The sequence below is a fragment of the Haemaphysalis longicornis genome, unplaced genomic scaffold (assembly GCF_048455015.1).
Source record: "Haemaphysalis longicornis isolate Haplotype H1 unplaced genomic scaffold, Haemaphysalis longicornis Haplotype H1 scaffold_6, whole genome shotgun sequence".
Taxonomy (NCBI): Eukaryota; Metazoa; Arthropoda; class Arachnida; order Ixodida; family Ixodidae; genus Haemaphysalis; species Haemaphysalis longicornis.
The window spans coordinates 125,093,258-125,110,922 of record NW_027526407.1 but is presented as its reverse complement, the minus strand read 5'-3'; the positions used below and the strand labels follow the sequence as shown (position 1 = coordinate 125,110,922).

The 17,665-nt window shown below is 48.3% G+C and overlaps 1 protein-coding gene across 1 annotated transcript in view; it reads right to left on the bottom strand.

Moving 5' to 3' along the window:
• The window catches only part of LOC144141928 (uncharacterized), a 90,337-nt gene extending 74,612 nt beyond the window's left edge, over nucleotides 1-15,725 (bottom strand). Inside the window, exons 1-3 of the mRNA XM_077673382.1 lie at nucleotides 15,243-15,725; nucleotides 14,744-14,847; nucleotides 13,459-13,644 (exon numbers count right to left, since the gene is read on the bottom strand). Of these exons, the coding sequence (XP_077529508.1) occupies nucleotides 13,459-13,644; nucleotides 14,744-14,798 (241 nt within the window). The 5' untranslated portion in view covers nucleotides 14,799-14,847; nucleotides 15,243-15,725. The remainder of the gene's footprint in view (nucleotides 1-13,458; nucleotides 13,645-14,743; nucleotides 14,848-15,242) is intronic.
• Between the last annotated feature and the right edge of the window lie 1,940 nt (nucleotides 15,726-17,665).

Below are 17,665 nucleotides of genomic sequence, written 5' to 3'. Positions count from 1 at the left end.
CCAAAAACCGCCGCACCTTTCGGGTTACCCTCGAATCGGAATCAGGGGCCGGGGTCTAGCGGAAATCGTCCAGCTCTAATCGAACTCACTTCTCACAGATTTTGACGTCCGAACATGCATTGGCCATTGTTAAGCTTGCTCAATGCTTTTGTGCTATGTTGCCTCTAGAATAAGTTGTGAGCATGACGCAAGTGGCGGGGAATACCCTAATTCAGTAGGTTGGGGAAGAATGACCGGGGAGGAGGCTCGGGAAAAAGGGGGAAAGACGGTCTGTTGGTAGTTAAAGAGGGCACGAATTGCCCGACCTGAAGCACCGAGCATTAAGGGTTTCAGCTTCGCCTGGATTTTACATGCGATCTGTTCCTCGAGGGTATTATGAATGCAAGTGGGCTAAGGCACCTTCTGTGTTGGCATATAGAGGCACGCTCAGTGCCTCAATACAATATCGTTCGGGTTCAGTTCCGGTTCGACAGAGTCGCCTAGCGAACCGGTTCGCGAAGGGGGTCGGGAGCTTTAAAAGGTTTCCGAACCAGTTTGATGAGTTGAATTATTACCGAAATTTGAAAAAAAAAGGATTTAGTAATTTAAAACGACAGTGCAATGAAAATACAAGCAAGAATTCACAATGTGTCGGTTACCAAGGGCAGTGACGCAATCGCAAAGCAAACTCTACGAGATATTGGAACAACAGACATCCGCCGCGGTGGCTCAGTGGCTAAGGCTTTGCGCTGCCGAGCACGAGGTCGCGGGTTCCATTCGCGGCCGCGGCGGCCGCTTTTCTGATGGAGGCGAAAAGAAAAAAGGCCCGTGTGTAGGAAATCTCGGCGCACGTTAAAGGTCCCCAGGTGTTGAAAACTAATCCCGAGCCCTCCACTACGGCATGCCTCAACGCCTGCGTTGAGTTGGCGCGTTAAACCATATAATCAATCATAGAAACAGATTACAAAGCCACCGACAAGATATACGACAGTATGATAAATTTTCTGCCCTTTTCTTTTTTGTTGAAATCGCAATCGTCGCTACAAATTAGCTCATCAAGCTAACATTTAAGCATTCTTCTTAGGCCTGCTTGCTGGCGCCTTCAAATACCAGCGCCAAAAGCCAATGGCGCACATTTTTTATATTTATAACATAACAGAAAAATCCTACAATAGTCACATAAATACTACGAATGAAATAAATTATTTGGTCACCCTGAATAATTTCTTAGCTGTCTCCTTATCGAACGTGTTAGCCACACTTTTCTTAAAAGTAAGCTTTAGTTAACGCTCAGTCACCACTGCACTTCCTTTTGCGACAGCTATACCGGATGTGTGCATTACAATCAGTATGTCATCGTACCGCCTAACCCCCAGCCATCGTTCCTTGTGTACATTTCGGATTGTTATAACAGATGATGGTGTTACAAAATGAAAGGAAAATTTGATGCGCGGAGTATGAGATGGGACTTTTTTGAGTAGACGCTTTTTATTTCGTCAACATCAGTAGTCCCCTCCAGAATGAGTTGCAGTAGAAGTAATGCAGGTAGTTGGGCAGTCACTACAAGTGCACCTTCGAAAAAAAGAAGATCTTAAAGCTACAAAACGTGAGAACAAGTAGAAGAGATGGCCGCTGGGCGAGTGGGACAGTGTGAGGTACCGACCAGCCTTTCTGCACGTGTCATCAGCTTTATTACTGTTTCTACTTCAAAGACAAGGTCGAGGGGTGCAGTTTCTTGCGAAGGAATTAAGTGTGCACTTTAACAGTTTTCCCTGACATATCTGTTTTTATTTGTATCTGCAAAAATAGGAACTTGTCCACTCTATTGTAATCAAAAACTGACCGCGGAACTCACTATTTCGCATTGATGACACGTTTGGTTGTAAAAGACATGCAAAGAAAAGTATAGAGCAATATCCCCGTTTCGGCACTTTTTTTCTTACTAGGTTTTGCCTTACTTTTTGCATAGTACTTTCAAACAACGTTGTTCGCCTTTTCTTTTTTGTTGTGTTCCGTGTAAACATATTTTTTTTTAAACTGGCGCATTTGGTGCCGCGCGATATATCTCTGCTCCGAGGCGCAGGTTATGTTGCAGGCCGGAACACTTATTTTAACCAGCTGGTAGTATTAAACGTAGATCAAAATCTCGATACACTTACGTTCTTGATTTCCATCTACTTTCGAAAATCGGTCGTGGGGATGGGAGATTGAAGCAACTTGTGGTCTGCAGCAAACGGCTTAGCCACTGAGAGCTCCTGCAGTCACACTTCTCAGGTAATAACAATTTGCAGGTGTCGGACCTTTTAGACAAATTATGACATGCAAGAAGTTCGCATACATCGGGTGTGGGCTTTCGCTGTTGCGCAGTGGAGCACTCCTGCAGCCTGATTGCTCCAAGAAAGTCGCAGCTTGGGAAGGGCAAGCTTGTTTTATATCCCCTGCAAGCTGCGGAGAATGAGATTTCTTTTGGTCAGCTTGCACTACACTCGCACTTCCAGCAGCAAAAGAACGTTGATTCATTGGTGCTCATTCATTTCCCCTGTTGTTACATAGGGCGTGATAGTGTTCTAATGTATGGAGGGGAAAGTGCTTGAGAGGGAACGAAGTTGATGGTGTGTGAAATAAAAAAAGGCCTGCATTGCATTGACTGTATAATATCAACAACGGAGGCCCGAACCGTTTCGGCATGCACCCGTAACCGTTAGTTTGTTTCTCGGTTCACATCCGGTTCGGGATCCGCGTGATTAAAAAATACCGCTTCGGGTTCAGTTTCGACCAAAATAGCGGTTCAGTTCCGGTTCGACACCCTGATATATATATATATATATATATATATATATATATATATATATATATATATATATATATATATATATATATATATAGAAAGATAGGGCAGCAGTCTACAACGGCGAAGGAGGCATAGGGGTGTGTTTAGGCTCTTCTTTTTCACTACGGTTATTGAAGTAAACATTTTTTTTAATATACAGATGAAAGAAAGAAAGAAAAACACGCGCCCAGAGTGGGGACCGAACCAACGCCTTTCGATTTCTTTCTTTCATCTGTATATTAAAAAAAATGTTTACTTCAATAACCGTAGTGAAAAAGAAGAGCCTAAACACACCCCTATGCCTCCTTCGGCGTTGTAGACTGCTGCCCTATCTTTCTGTATTTCCTCAACGAGCCCCTCATTTCCTTACTATATATATATATATATATATATATATATATATATATATATATATATATATATATATATATATATATATATCGATACACAGGCTTCACCTTCAAAGTTAAGGTAATGGCACACACTCCATTTTTAAGCTTTTCCGTGGAATGCGGAACCATACCACAGGCCCGTACGGAAAGTGCCATTAAAAGTGGCCACGTATCTGCTCCTTTCGTTGGAAATGTCGACAAAATACAACAGTCTTTATATATTTTTACGAAGTAAATGAATCTCTTCGCTTTTCAGCTCACCTCTCGTGTTGTTCCTCTTCTGTGGCGCTCCTCCCTAGGTACAGGCGCCAAAGGTTTGCTTAAATCATTTTAAATTGACTTCGTTCCACTGTTCCAAGCCGGGTGTGTTGATGCCAGCGCTGCCGTTCGGCGGGGACGCGCGTGCATCGTGGAGCCCTACTTCAACGTTGATGGAACCATGTTTCCATACTCTACGCGCGTTCCAAGCAGATTGTGGAACGTATCTAGTAGAACCTTTCGTCACTTTTTCCGGTTGCGTTCTTAAAATGGCGCCAGCAGCTATAGTGGCGCGGGTGACGGCTGGCGACAGCGCAGCGATTTTTTTTCTGCAGTGGATGAGGTATTTATTTCGCAAAAATCAAACATGTATGATTTTTAAAAAGCAACACTGCAGATATCACTTCTGTATTAATTTGTTGTCTTATATTTGAGTAATATCTTGTTCTTCTTCAAAAATGCTGACAAGTGTAAACATGGTGGGAAAAGCGCTACAGTAACAAGGACAAGTGAGTACACGGGACAAAGTGCTACTAGCAACTGAAGATTTTATTACTGGAAAAACATACATATATACAAGGAAAAACGCCACAGTCATCACTTCAAATTTTACAATCTACCATCTGAAAAGATCAAGGCGCACCAACAACGAAACATTTTATACATATTCACACCGCACGTGTGCTGACAAGAAAGGCGCCACGCACTTTATCAACCCTGATTTAAAAAGGCATACTCAGTGTCAGACAGCAGGACCGATGGTTGGCTGACACATTCATTCCCTTCTTTCTGTATACGAAAAGCTTCAAATATTTATTTTGTTAGTCGTTTTTTGTGTTTATCAACAATTAACGTATCTCGCAGTTTTGGGCGGCATTTGCAGTCTCTGCAAGGAACGGCTAAATGTGAATACGGTGACCCGTTTAGCGAGCTGATATGATTGATTGATTGATTGATTGATTGATTGTGGGGTTTAACGCGCCGACGCAACGCAGGCGATGAGGCGCGCCGTAGTGGAGGGCTCCGGATTAATTTTGACCACCTGGGGATCTTTATCGTGCGCCGAAATCTCGTACAGACGGGCGTTTTTGCTTTTCGCCTCCATCAGAAAAGCGGCCGCCACGGCCGGGAATCGAGCCCGCGACCTTGTGCTCAGCAGCGCAACGCCTTAGCCACTGAGCCACCGCGGCGGGTAGCGAGCTGATATGTTCGCAAAGGCGTACGTTCAGGCATCGGCCGGTCTGCCCTGCGTATTTCTTTCCACACGTTAATGAAATACTGTATACTACGTCTTTTTTCACTCTAAAAACTTCGTTCCGTGTTTCCTACCACATCCCTTCTTCCTTGTTGCTTTCTTTTCTGCCACCCTTTGCACAGCTGGGCAAAGTTTCGCCAACTTGTTTTTCGCTGAAAACCCCACGCGCACCCCACATCTTGACGCTATCTTCTTTGGGCGATGAGACGTGCCATCAATTTACGGAATCACCGCTATCTTCTCTTTACCGAAATCTGCTTCTTTTGCCCTGCTCTGATCGGTGCTCCCTGGCCTTTTAACCTCTCGGCGATTCCTCTCGCGCGCCAACAAAACACACTCTTCTGGAAACCCGGCCGCTCTTACCGGACTACCTGAGCGGCGACACTTTGTTCCACCAAATTTTCGCAGGATTTTGTTAACGCAGATCTGATGCAGGAAATGGCGACGCAATTTTTTACTAGCCTTGAATGGGCCGACTCGTAGCTCATCAATTTTTTGGTGGACCTAGGGTGGTACATCCAGCAAGTGTGGGTGGGCAGAAACGTAATCAAGATGTCTAAAAATTGAAGCTCGCGTTGCTTTGTTACCTCGAACGTGTACACAAGGCCAAGCCCTTTCTTCTTGAAAATCTTCATGACATCTATCAGTGTTGATCAGGATTTAAATCAGGGTTGATAAAGTGTGTGGCGCCGTTTTTGTCAGCACACGTGCGGTGTGAATATGTATAAAATGTTTGGTTGTTGGTGCGCCTTGATCTTTTCAGATGGTAGATTGTAAAATTTGAAGTGATGACTGTGGCGTTTTCTCTTGTATATATGCATGTTTTTCCAGTAATAAAATCTTCAGTTGCTAGTAGCGCTCTGTGTCATGTAATCACTTGTCCTTGTTACTGTACCGCTTTTGCCTCCATGAACATATACCAACACGCCCAGCTCGCAGTTCTTCTGAAGTATAAACATTTTAATGGACTTAAATGGGTAGATGTGCTGTGACTGTATAAGAATATTGCGCAGGCCCTTAAACCTGCCCGGGTGGCTTAGCCGAGTCAAAGACAGAGAGGCACACAGACAGACATTCAGACAGACCGAAATTTCTGGGTTTAAGTAGCCCAAGAAAGCCTATCGTCTGTGAAAGCTTGAGCGACTTCACCGAAAACCGGCTGGGTGAATTTGTATTGTCACGAAGACAAGGACGATGCAGTGGTGTTGAATGAGAAACACGTTTATTGGAGCGAACTTGTGCTCCCCTAACAACTCAAAAGAATACAGAGGCGGCGAAGCAGCGGTCAACAAAGTGACTTGCACAGGCGAGTGACGTTGAATCGAATGCCCCGGCGTCCGCACTGCAGGCTTTTTATCTTTTGGCGCGCGTGGTTCTCGAAACGTCGATTCGCATCGAGAACATAGTAGATCCAAGAAGATTATTCTGGGCTGTTCACGTTAGATCGGAATGCTCTCCCTATCACAACAGATAACACATGCGGCACAGAAAGAAAGAATGGAACACGCGCTTCCCTTGGCGCAGAGATAACCCAGACCGGCGCAGAAGGGCGGTAAAAGCAAACACAAATAAACAAACCCAATGTATGGTTCGCGGCATTACCCCCCCCTCTAAGAGTGCATCGACCCGATGCTAACATAAGCGACAGTCCGAACAAATGAAAATAAAAGTTCGTCATCGTCCGTAGAAAGGTTTTAAGCGAACCACGTGGACGACTTCAGGCCGCGTGCGTCGTCGTGATGTGCCGGAGTCACCATCGGGGATCACTTCGTAGGTAAGTTGGCCAACACGTCGTAGAATCTGGTAGGGTCCGAAATACCTTCGCAGGAGCTTCTCACTGAGTCCGCGTCGTCGGATGGGAGTCCAAACCCACACACGATCCCCTGGTTGGTACTCGGCGTCTCGGCGTCGGAGGTTGTAGCGGCCCGCATCCACCAGCTGCTGGTCCGTTATACGAACTCGAGCGAGCTGGCGGGCCTCCTCCGCACGTTGAAGATATCCGTGGACGTCGGCGTTGAGGTCGTCGTCTTCTACGTGCGGAAGCATGGCGTCGAGCATCGTAGTCGGCCTTCTACCGTAGACAAGCTCGAACGGCGTCAGCTGTGTCGTCTCCTGGATAGCCGTGTTGTACGCAAACGTGACATACGGGAGCACTTCGTCCCAAGTCTTATGTTCAACGTCAACGTACATTGACAGCATATCTGCGATTGTATTGTTCAGACGTTCTGTTAGTCCGTTCGTTTGGGGGTGGTACGCCGTCGTTCTTCGGTGATCCGTGTTGCTGTAGCGTAATACTCCTTGCATCAGCTCCGCAGTAAATGCCGTTCCGCGGTCTGTGATTAGGACTTCCGGGGCTCCATGTCGCAGCACAACCTGGCTCATAAAGAACTTCGCCACTTCTTGTGCAGTCCCCCTCGGAAGAGCGGCGGTCTCTGCGTAGCGCGTCACGTAGTCTGTCGCTACGACAATCCTGTTGTTCTGTGATCGTGACGTAGGGAACGGGCCTAAAAGGTCCATTCCAATCTGTTGAAATGGTCTCGATGGGACGGCGATCGGTTGCAGAAGTCCGGCGGGTCTTGTCGGCGGCGTTTTTCGTCGCTGGCAGTCACGGCAGCTCCGGACGTAGTGGGTGACGTCAGAGGTAAGGCCGGGCCAGTAGTACCTCGCCTTGATTTTTCCAATAGTGCGGGCTGTGCCCAGATGTCCGGAAGACGGGTCGTCGTGGCACGCTTCCAAAATTTCGTCACGAAGGTCCGCGGGGATGACGAGAAGGTAATTCGCTCTTGTTCCGGGGCTGAAATTCTTCTTCACAAGGACGGAGTTTCTCAGGCTGAATGCTGGTAAGCTGCGTTTGAAGGTCCTAGGAACGGCAACGTCGCATCCCTCGAGGTACTCGATTATGACGCGTAAGTCGGGGTCGGCACGCTGCTGGGCGGCTAGGTCGCTCTCCGTCACGATCCCGAAGAACGCGCTGTCTTCATCAGAGTCTTGTGGTGGTGGGTCGACGGGGGCGCGGGACAGGCAGTCGGCGTCGGAGTGTTTCCTGCCGGATTTATAAACGACTGTAACGTCGAACTCCTGCAGGCGCAAGCTCCACCGCCCAAGACGGCCAGAGGGGTCCTTCAAATTGGCGAGCCAACACAGCGCATGGTGGTCTGTTACAACCTTGAATGGCCTTCCATACACGTATGGGCGAAATTTTGAAATCGCCCATATAATAGCCAGGCACTCTTTCTCAGAGGCAGAATAGTTTTTCTCCTCCTTCGACAGACCACGGCTAGCATAGGCGATTACCCTTTCGCAGCCGCTTTGCTTTTGGACAAGGACGGCACCCAAGCCTATATCACTGGCGTCCGTATGCATTTCCGTTTCGGCATTTCTGTCGAAATGAGCGAGCACGGGCGGGCTTTGCAGGCGTTTTTGCAGCTCGCCGAATGCTTTTTCTTGGTCGTTTTCCCAGCTGAAAGGGGTGCTATCTTTCGTCAAGCGCGTGAGTGGCTCTGCAATGCGTGCGAAGTTTGCGACGAAGCGCCGGTAGTATGCGCACAGCCCGAGAAATCTCCGCACGCCCTTCTTGTCTTTCGGCCTAGGGAAGTTCGCGATAGCTGAAGTTTTTGCCGGGTCAGGTAGGACTCCCGCGGCGTTGACGACGTGGCCCAAGAACTTGAGTTCCCCGTATGCGAAACGGCACTTTTCAGGCTTCAGCGTCAACCCCGACGTACGAATGGCCTCGAGTACAGACTCCAACCTTGCAAGGTGTTCGTCGAAAGTCCGGGCGAATACCACTACGTCGTCGAGGTATACGAGGCAGGTGTGCCACTTAAGGCCAGCTAGCACAGTGTCCATGACTCTTTGAAACGTCGCTGGTGCTGTGCACAGCCCAAACGGCATCACCTTGAACTCGTATAGGCCGTCTGGGGTTATAAATGCAGTCTTCTTTCGGTCTCTCTCGTCCACTTCAATTTGCCAGTAGCCGGTCTTCAGGTCCATCGATGAGAAGTACTTCGCGTGGCAGAGGTGGTCGAGGGCGTCGTCAATTCGGGGGAGGGGGTACACGTCCTTTTTCGTGATTTTGTTCAGTCGCCGGTAGTCAACGCAAAACCTCAATGTGCCGTCTTTTTTCTTTACGAGTACGACGGGCGCAGCCCAGGGGCTTTTCGATGGCTGTATAATGTCATCGCTCAGCATGTCGTCGACTTCAGTCCGGATGGCTTCCCGTTCGTGTGAAGAGACGCGGTACGGTGACCGTCGGGTAGGTCGGGCTCCATCTTCGGTTATTATTCGGTGCTTCGCTAGAGGGGTCTGACGTAGTTTTGCGCTCGACGAAAAACATTCGCTATAGCGACGCAGCAAAGCCAATAATTTTTTCCGTTGTTCTTGCGGTAGCGCCGGATTCACGTCAAATGGCTGCGGGAGCTTGAATGTTTCTACGGGTGTGCGTTCAAAGTCGGCGACTGCGATCACATCACTTGCTTCTTGCGTTTCTTCGAGGAACGCAATTGCAGCTCCCTTGTTTAAATGCTGGTACTCTTCGGTGAAATTAGTGACCAAAACGTGAGATTGGCGTTGCTTAAAGTGCGCAATGCCTCTTGCGACGGAGACACCGCGGTCGAGAAGCAACCTTCGATCACTCTCTACGATAGCGTCGATGTCAGAAGCAGCATCCTCACAGTAGACGGCGATCATCAAGCTTGCGCGGGGTGGCAGGGTGATGTGATCGTCGGCGATCCTGACAGCAGCACGGTGATCGGGGTTCGGCTGCGGCGTCGTGGAGTGATTGGAGGAAAATGTTATCGACTTGGTCTGCAGATCAATTATTGCGCCGTTGTCCGTCAAAAAGTCCATTCCGAGAATCACGTCGCGGGAGCAGTTAGGCAGAACGACGAACGCCGCAGGGTACGTTGTGCCGTCTATGGTGACGCGCGATGTGCACGTTCCACTTGGCGTCACGAGGTGGCCTCCTGCTGTGCGTATGTGCGGACCGTCCCATCTGGTCATAACTTTCTTCAGTTTAGACGCAAATGGTCCGCTCATTACCGAATAGTCAGCTCCCGTGTCTACGAGGGCGACTACGTCAAAGCCGTCGATGGACACCTTGACGTCAGATGCAGTCGTCCTCGAGTTGCGGGTTCGTCGGGGCGTCGTATCTCTGCTTGTACGTGTTGATGGTCGGGCACTGTGCATCGTCCTTGTCGTCGTCTTCTCAACGGACGTCTTGGTCAGGTCGGGTACGCGTCGCGCCGTGTAGCTGTCGTCGTGTTCAGGAGTCTCGTTAGGGCTAGGTCGGGTCGTCGGGACGAGCGCATGTCGTGAATGATGGTCTTCAGCGAGTCGCTGCGTTGTTGGAGGGTTTTCATTTTTCCGCCGTTGTGCAACTTTACCTCCCGAAGTTGCTGCTTTTAGTTTCCCCCGCGTGGGCTGGGGGACCTTCCACGTGAGAAGTCAGCAGTGCTGCGGCGGTTTGGTGACTGACACGGGTAGGGCGACGGTGAACGGTTGAAGCGGGCTGGTCCTCGGTTGGTGTTGGAGAGGTATTCTTCGATCTCAGCAGGGCGCTGGCCGTATCGGGGGCGTGGGGCGTCGACGGAGAACCCTCGCAAACCGAGCCTCTTGTAGGGACAGCGACGGTAGATGTGGTCGGCCTCTCCGCAGTGGTAGCACAGCGGGCGACTATCGGGCGTTCGCCACACGTCGGTCTTCCTTGGCGTCTGGTATTGGTCTACAGGGCGTCGGGCGGGCGGCGTTGGACGGCGGTATGGCTCAGCCTCTTGACGACGGGTTGGAGCAGGGCGGGGGTTGACGAACAGCCGAGGAGTAGGTCATGGCTTGTGGTTCGCGGGGTGCTTCCGACGGCGTAGAAGTTCCCAGTGCGTTTTGGACTTCTTCTCGAATTACGTCGGTCAGGGAAGCCACTTGAGGTTGCGGCGTCGTTGGAAAAAGCTTCCGAAGCTCCTCCCTGACCACTGCTCGGATGGTCTCTCGCAATGTATCGGAGCTTCCATTTGCAGCACCGATGGTCTCCGAGAACAGCGCGTTGACAGGGCGGTCGTACTGCCTGGTTCGAATTTCTAGCGTCTTCTCCATCGCAGCCGCCTCAGACGCGAATTCGGCCACTGTCTTCGGAGGGTTACGGACTAGACAAGCAAAAAGCTCTTGCTTCACTCCTCGCATTAGAAACCTGAGCTTCTTTTCCTCGGTCATTTCAGGGTCCGCACGACGAAAAAGTCGCTTCATCTCCTCAACGAAAATCACGACTCCTTCGTTGGGGTGCTGCGTTCGAGTTTCAAGCAAAAGCGCAGCTCGCTCTTTTCTCACCACGGTAGTGAAGGTCTTAAGGAACTCCCTCTTGAATTGAGTCCAGTCGGTCAAAGAGCTCTCATAGTTCTCGAACCAAGTTCGAGCAGCATCTTCTAAGTAAAAGAAGACATGCCGGAACGTTTCTTCATCGTCCCACCTGTTGAAGATGCGGACGCGCTCCAACTTCTCCAACCATTCTTCGGGGTCTTCAGCGGGGGCTCCCCGGAACGATGGCGGTTCTCGGGGCTGCTGCAGGATGATTGGCGACGTTGTTTCTTGCACCATGGTGTTGGTTGCAGCGTTCCTTCTCTTGGGCCCTTCTGGCAGAAGACCGAACTCGGGCGGTAAATCTTGCAGGCGGGGGCTGGCTCTTGTTGGACTGGCTTGGCGGCTTTTCGAGGTTGTAGTGGGCATGAAGGGTGCGTACCCAGCACCTCCACCAGATGTCACGAAGACAAGGACGATGCAGTGGTGTTGAATGAGAAACACGTTTATTGGAGCGAACTTGTGCTCCCCTAACAACTCAAAAGAATACAGAGGCGGCGAAGCAGCGGTCAACAAAGTGACTTGCACAGGCGAGTGACGTCGAATCGAATGCCCCGGCGTCCGCACTGCAGGCTTTTTATCTTTTGGCGCGCGTGGTTCTCGAAACGTCGATTCGCATCGAGAACATAGTAGATCCAAGAAGATTATTCTGGGCTGTTCACGTTAGATCGGAATGCTCTCCCTATCACAACAGATAACACATGCGGCACAGAAAGAAAGAATGGAACACGCGCTTCCCTTGGCGCAGAGATAACACAGACCGGCGCAGCCGGGCGGTAAAAGCAAACACAAATAAACAAACCCAATGTATGGTTCGCGGCAGTATTGCATATCCCATGAATCAATCTGTGACTCCCTTGAAAGCATAAATGGGGAAGCATAAATCCTTCAAGGAACTGTACAAGAGGAAACTAAATTTGTGCCCTATATTTTATCTGGAATCTCCCAAAGAAAAGTCACAGTGCATCGATAATGCGTGGGCTCGTTTACCTAAGACCTTAAGCGTTAATGTTTCAACCCTCTCAAAGACAATTTTTGTTCAGCAGGAATTTTTCCCCTGCGTGGTTTTGAAGAGTTTTCGTCCTCAGAAGCATAGAAACGAAAAGTTAAGCTGATAGGTATGGAGTTGTTAGTTTACTAGCATGACAAGTGTTAAGGTATGTACGCCATCAAAATTTTCTATTTTCTTACAAGCGTTATACTCTGATACTATAGAGCAAAAATATGACAGGCAGTGCAAGTATTTCTATGTTTATGAACATTTTGCCAAAATATAACTGCCGTTTTTTTGCCCCTCCCCGTCGTCGCAACCCCTGGCCACAAGAGATTCTTCCTTTTCTATCCCCTAGCTCTATACAAATTCATCAATGCGGATGCCTTACGCAGAAGGCATTCCTTGAGAACCCTTGCCCAGAAAACTACCACTGTTGGTTTTGTTCTCAATGCGAAGAGAATATTTTCTGTGGTGTTGAGCCTCGCTATAACAAACTCTTATATAGCACATTCTCGGCAATGGAGAAGTAAATGCAAAATTTGGTTGGTCACAATTCATTTTAATGGCACTTATTTTTTTTAAACGAAAGTGAAACTCTGAGAGGCGCGCGCACTGTCGGATATAACGAAGAAATATGTTACCAGTAGGCTGAGAAGCTACTTTGGAAATCTCCCGGCGTCCGAAATAGCAGAAGTACAGAAGGCCTCTTTACTAAGGCACACTGGAAAGCTCCACTCTTCATAGTGGTGTGAATACTCACCAGACAGATCAAATGCTTCCTCAAAAAATAGTAACGCAGGCCTGTTTCTTGAGCTAAAATTTGTTTTGTTGGGATTTTACGTTTTATGTCCGTTTTATTGAGCTTGAAATGCCACAATAATATAAGGCCAACTTTGTTTAGAGCAGGTTTAAAGGACAAAATATTGCGCTTTTGTATCTGGGATTTCTGTAGGACTCAGATCACCAATTGGTTTGAACCGATTTTAGATCTACTGTTACAAGGAATATCAAATATAACGAACTAAATTACTGTCCCGATATGCTTCGTTATAACGAGGTTCGACTGTATTACTCTTTTTTGTTTTCGTTATTTAACTCGTGGTGTGGATGAGTGTAGGTTATAATGTACGTGCCCACTGCTGTAAGAGCCCATAAGACGGAAGTGTCTCTGAAAATCACAAATGTCTCCCTTTTACCGCCCGCGATTTTCAATACGCTGACCTGCGCCGCTGCTGTCAAGGCACACTGCTGCGCGTTCAGTAACGCTGCCCTGGTCGTAATAGTTTGTGCATTGAAACCTCCTTCCCTTTATCTTTCACTGATAGCGTCTTTCATTTTTGTTAACGTTCTCCTGGGGTTCGTGTTTTTTTGGAAACGAAACGTGTTGCTACGAGACACGAGAACTCACGTGGTGTCGTCCGTGCGGGCCGGTTAGGCGCCGTTTTTACGGTCTGTTTCGACCTTATCCGTGAGGCCCGTGGCGCACGTCCTGAGGTTGGCTTCGGCTTCGGCGTCACTTCAGAGACCACCACTTCTAGTTTTTGTGTTGTGTTCTCGAAGGTACCACCATGCGACGTAGTGAGATCATCCGAGCCTGAAAGAAATTGGAGCACTAGAAGGGTTTGCCTTTTAGATGTTATGCGGTCAGAAAAGCGTTTTTTCATAGTAGCGAGAAAAAAAAATTTCGCAAGAAAATATTTTGCTTTAGAGTCTAAAGGGTGCAAATATATTACACACACAAAAAAACAAGCACGCACGAAACCACACGCCAGATAGTAGAACCTGATAGCTTCCACCACAGAATATATCAGAAATGGCGAAATCACCGCTGTGACTAAAAATTCCTTTCCCCCAATCTAGAATTTTTCCCCGCCTTTCTTCTGAGAGCAGAGAAGAGCCGCCTCGGCGCGGCATCATTCGGAATGCCTAAAAGCCCCAACACCTGATTTCCCATCAATGACTGCAACAATACCACGTTAGTGACACGCTAGCCACTAGATATGTAATAAAGAAAATAAATTGCAAAAAAATTGTCCCAATAAAGTTAAAATGAAATACTTTTAAAGCACGTGGCGTAATATGTTCTGAATGCCTTGAAACACAGCCTTCCAGGATTGTGCCCTTGTTGTCTCAAACGGCTCGTCGAAAAGACTCCGATGGGTTACCTATTCAATTCCCCTGCTAACCCGCCTCGCCGATGTCTTTGTTAACAAGACTATCGTCATTGCTACAACCACAACATTACGGAAATATACCCGTTCTGACTCGTCGGCCCCACTGTACCACCTCATTGTTACCATAATGTCTATCAGTCCAGAAACAAATAACCTGTCACTCTGCAGCTTTCGCATCTTCCCGTGATTTTTTGCTCCATGCTCTCCCCCAAACTCGTATCCTGATGTCACCGAGTTACGAAGGCCCTAACGTACCCACATTTGCCGAGCGGAAGACTGGTAGTACCTCTACGTGACTTTCTTAAAAGTTACCACCATCAGCACTTAAGACAAATCAAACTTTCTATTCCTTTAACCGAAATTTTTGTGTAACCTTAATGTTGTCTGCTGAAAAGCAACGCTGGTCTTCTGCCTTTATAGAGGAGAATGGCGTGTAGTCCGTTTACCTCTTCTTTTGTTTTCAGGCCCACGCAAAGTTGCCGTGGCAAATTCAGCAAAACGTATACGTCGTGTCCTCACCTGTTCCAACGAGCATTAAAATGCCCGCAATGGAGATCAAGCCGCCAATGACCATGGCTGTGACCAGGACGAGGACGCGTATCTCCCACTTCCACCTGGTGGGCCTGCAGTCCGACGGAACAAAACGTTCTCGTGATGCTCCATGATTTGCGTAAGTTAACCGAGAGGACCTACGCAACCGACACACGGCAGCATGCCCTCGGTTTAGACTTTATAGACTAGCGTCCCTTAGAGATAAGCCCCCCTCTTCTTCACCGTGTGAACATTGTATTATCGAAGAAAGGGCTCCAGTGCACCGCTGTGCGGACGCTACCGGTGTGATGTAGCTTACCAGAAACCTTTGGGGTTTTTTGCGCTTTTTACTACGAAGCAGAATACCTCTACCAGCCGAGGAAATGTTTGTGTTCAGGTTAGCTGGAAACTCCCCGGCTACTATTGGTACCACCAGGAATCGAACCCGTCCCGAAGAGCAAAACAGAGCGCCAGCTCGTCGTCTTACCGATGTAGCTAAGCCCATGCAAGGAAACGGGGAGACGGGCGGTTTGTTCAACGAGGGTAGCTGCGGTTCTCACACCTGCGCTCTTTCAAAGCCCTCGGGTGAAGTGCAAACCGCACAATGTACAATACCTGCGCTCGCGTGGCTTGAATCAGCGGTGAACTAAACAGCCTATGAGCAGGCAGAGGGGGCTTCTTGGCGACAACGTATATAAAAAGAGTGAGAAGGAGGCAGTGAGAAATCATGCCGTAGATGCACGTGCCACCCTGGTTCTCCCCAGACGCGCGTCGTTTTTCCTGTTATCGCTGCTGCGTTCGGTTGCCTGCCCCGATGAAAGTCTCGCAACGGCTGCGGCGGTCTCGGGTTTCAGTTTATGTAGGCTCACGCGTGTGAGTTCAAGTGAAGGCGCGCGGGTAATCGTTGTGCGTGTTGTTTACAGCTCCGCAGTCCAACCGCCTTCACAGCAATGAATGAAACCAAACTTTTTTTATTTTTTCTCGTTCGTGACATCTTGTTTGTCAGAGGAAGATAAGCTTCAGTTACGATAATATAACGAACCAATATACCAACTTCGAAAATTATGTATTGCGGTACAGATGACTGGCGTTGTAACTTTGGTGTGCTCACCAGTTTTTCTTGGGTCTGTTTTTTTCATGTTTAAAACTTAACTTTTATCATATGAGAGTGGATAATAAGCTATACCTTTGGTTTTATTAGTTGATGTTTAGTGTGCTAAGGCGTTATTTTTGGAGGGTACCACTGAAACAATTGGACCTTTATGATTTCTATCTCTTATTTAGCTTAAAGTCTTTGCTTGGGCAGGTTGCTGCTAAAAAGTCTTGGTTTTAACACCCCACCAAACAGGCTACAAGAAAGCAATGCCCCAGCAGTACCACAACGAAGAGTACAAGGTAGTGTTTATTGTTCACGCGTCGAAGTTCATGTGCCTTTCAGGCTAATGAACAAAACACATGATAGCATGGCATTAACCTAAGTGTTGCATCACCTCCTTTAAACAACACGATGTACACCTCGGTAATAACGCTAATGATCACTATCGACAAATAACCTCACGCCATGGGATTGCTGCGCGGAAATTTAGTGGGCAATGACGTTAGCAAACGGTGCGAATTGGCAGGTTGTGGCTCGAAGTTTCTGCACAGGAAGTCCACTCTCCTACTCAACGTGTCCTGTTTGTGGTGCAAAAATGGCATACGTTTTCTTTTTTATCTTTTTACACGAATACACTCGCCAGACAGCGTCACGCTGCCGCCGTTGTTCGTAACGATCATTCATAAAATTGGAGCAATATTGAAATTGTAGTTTAACAACGAAGGGAGCTCGTTGGAAACACCCACAGCACTTAGCAACAGGCAATGCTTACTCGACACTCGTAGCATCTGAAAGGCGGGGAGAAATAGTGGTTAGGCTACACGAATAAAGGTGAACCGTACAACGAGAAAGCCGATATGACCTACAGGTTATATTCAATATTGCATACAGTGCCGAAGGCAAAATTCTGCAGACATGGGCTTCCTTAATCAGAAACGTTTTTTTTGTCCGGTCTGAGGTAGAGCTAACAAGCTGCTCCGCTTCATCCATGCAAATCAGTAAGGAGTTTTAGTTTGGCGTTTTTGCACTCCGCTCAGCCGCTAAGCGGAGCGGCAGTGCGACTGCGCATGCTCTCTCCGCTTGGCAGCTAAGCGGGCTAGTGGAGCGAGAAGCAAGCACGGTCCGCTAAAACACAGCCTCAGCGGACTGTCGCGGCCGCGGCTCTCTCCGCTAGCGCGGTGGGGCGATGCGGGCGCCATCTAGCGCGCATGCGACGACATTGATTATTGTAAGATGGCTGCCACGCCTGCGACGAGCGCAGCGGCTTCAGATTATTGTTTGACGCGCAAACCGCTAAAAGGGTTCTGCATCGACGAGGGCTTGTGCTTGCTGGGAGAAGTGGCGACGGCGAACCCATTTTAAAACTACACAAAACTATTCTAGTTCACTGTAACTAAACGCCGGGTTAGATCATTGCTGCCGAGAGGGATTCGAATAGATCTGGAACGCAACTTTGTTGGCTATTGCGTGGCTATCATCAAGTCGAAAATTTATTTTCATTCATTGCAATTGTCTAGTAAAGCAATACGACCGCACGTGTCAATACTTAATAAACAAATACGCTATACGTACTGGTTTTACTTTGTTAAAGTGAGGAAATGTTTTTAGGTTCTGTTTCATTACGCCAAGCTTGGCCAGACGGCGCTGCTAGTCCGAAAGGTCCGTGCCGCAGCGCATTACGCGTAACTAAAACGAGAAAATAGCTCGCCGCTGTGCTGCAGCTTAGCGTTGCTACCCGAAGCGCAGCGGAGCGTAAAAACGCCAAAATAAAACTCTCTAGTATATAATACCCGCTTTTTTTATTTTAGTGCTAC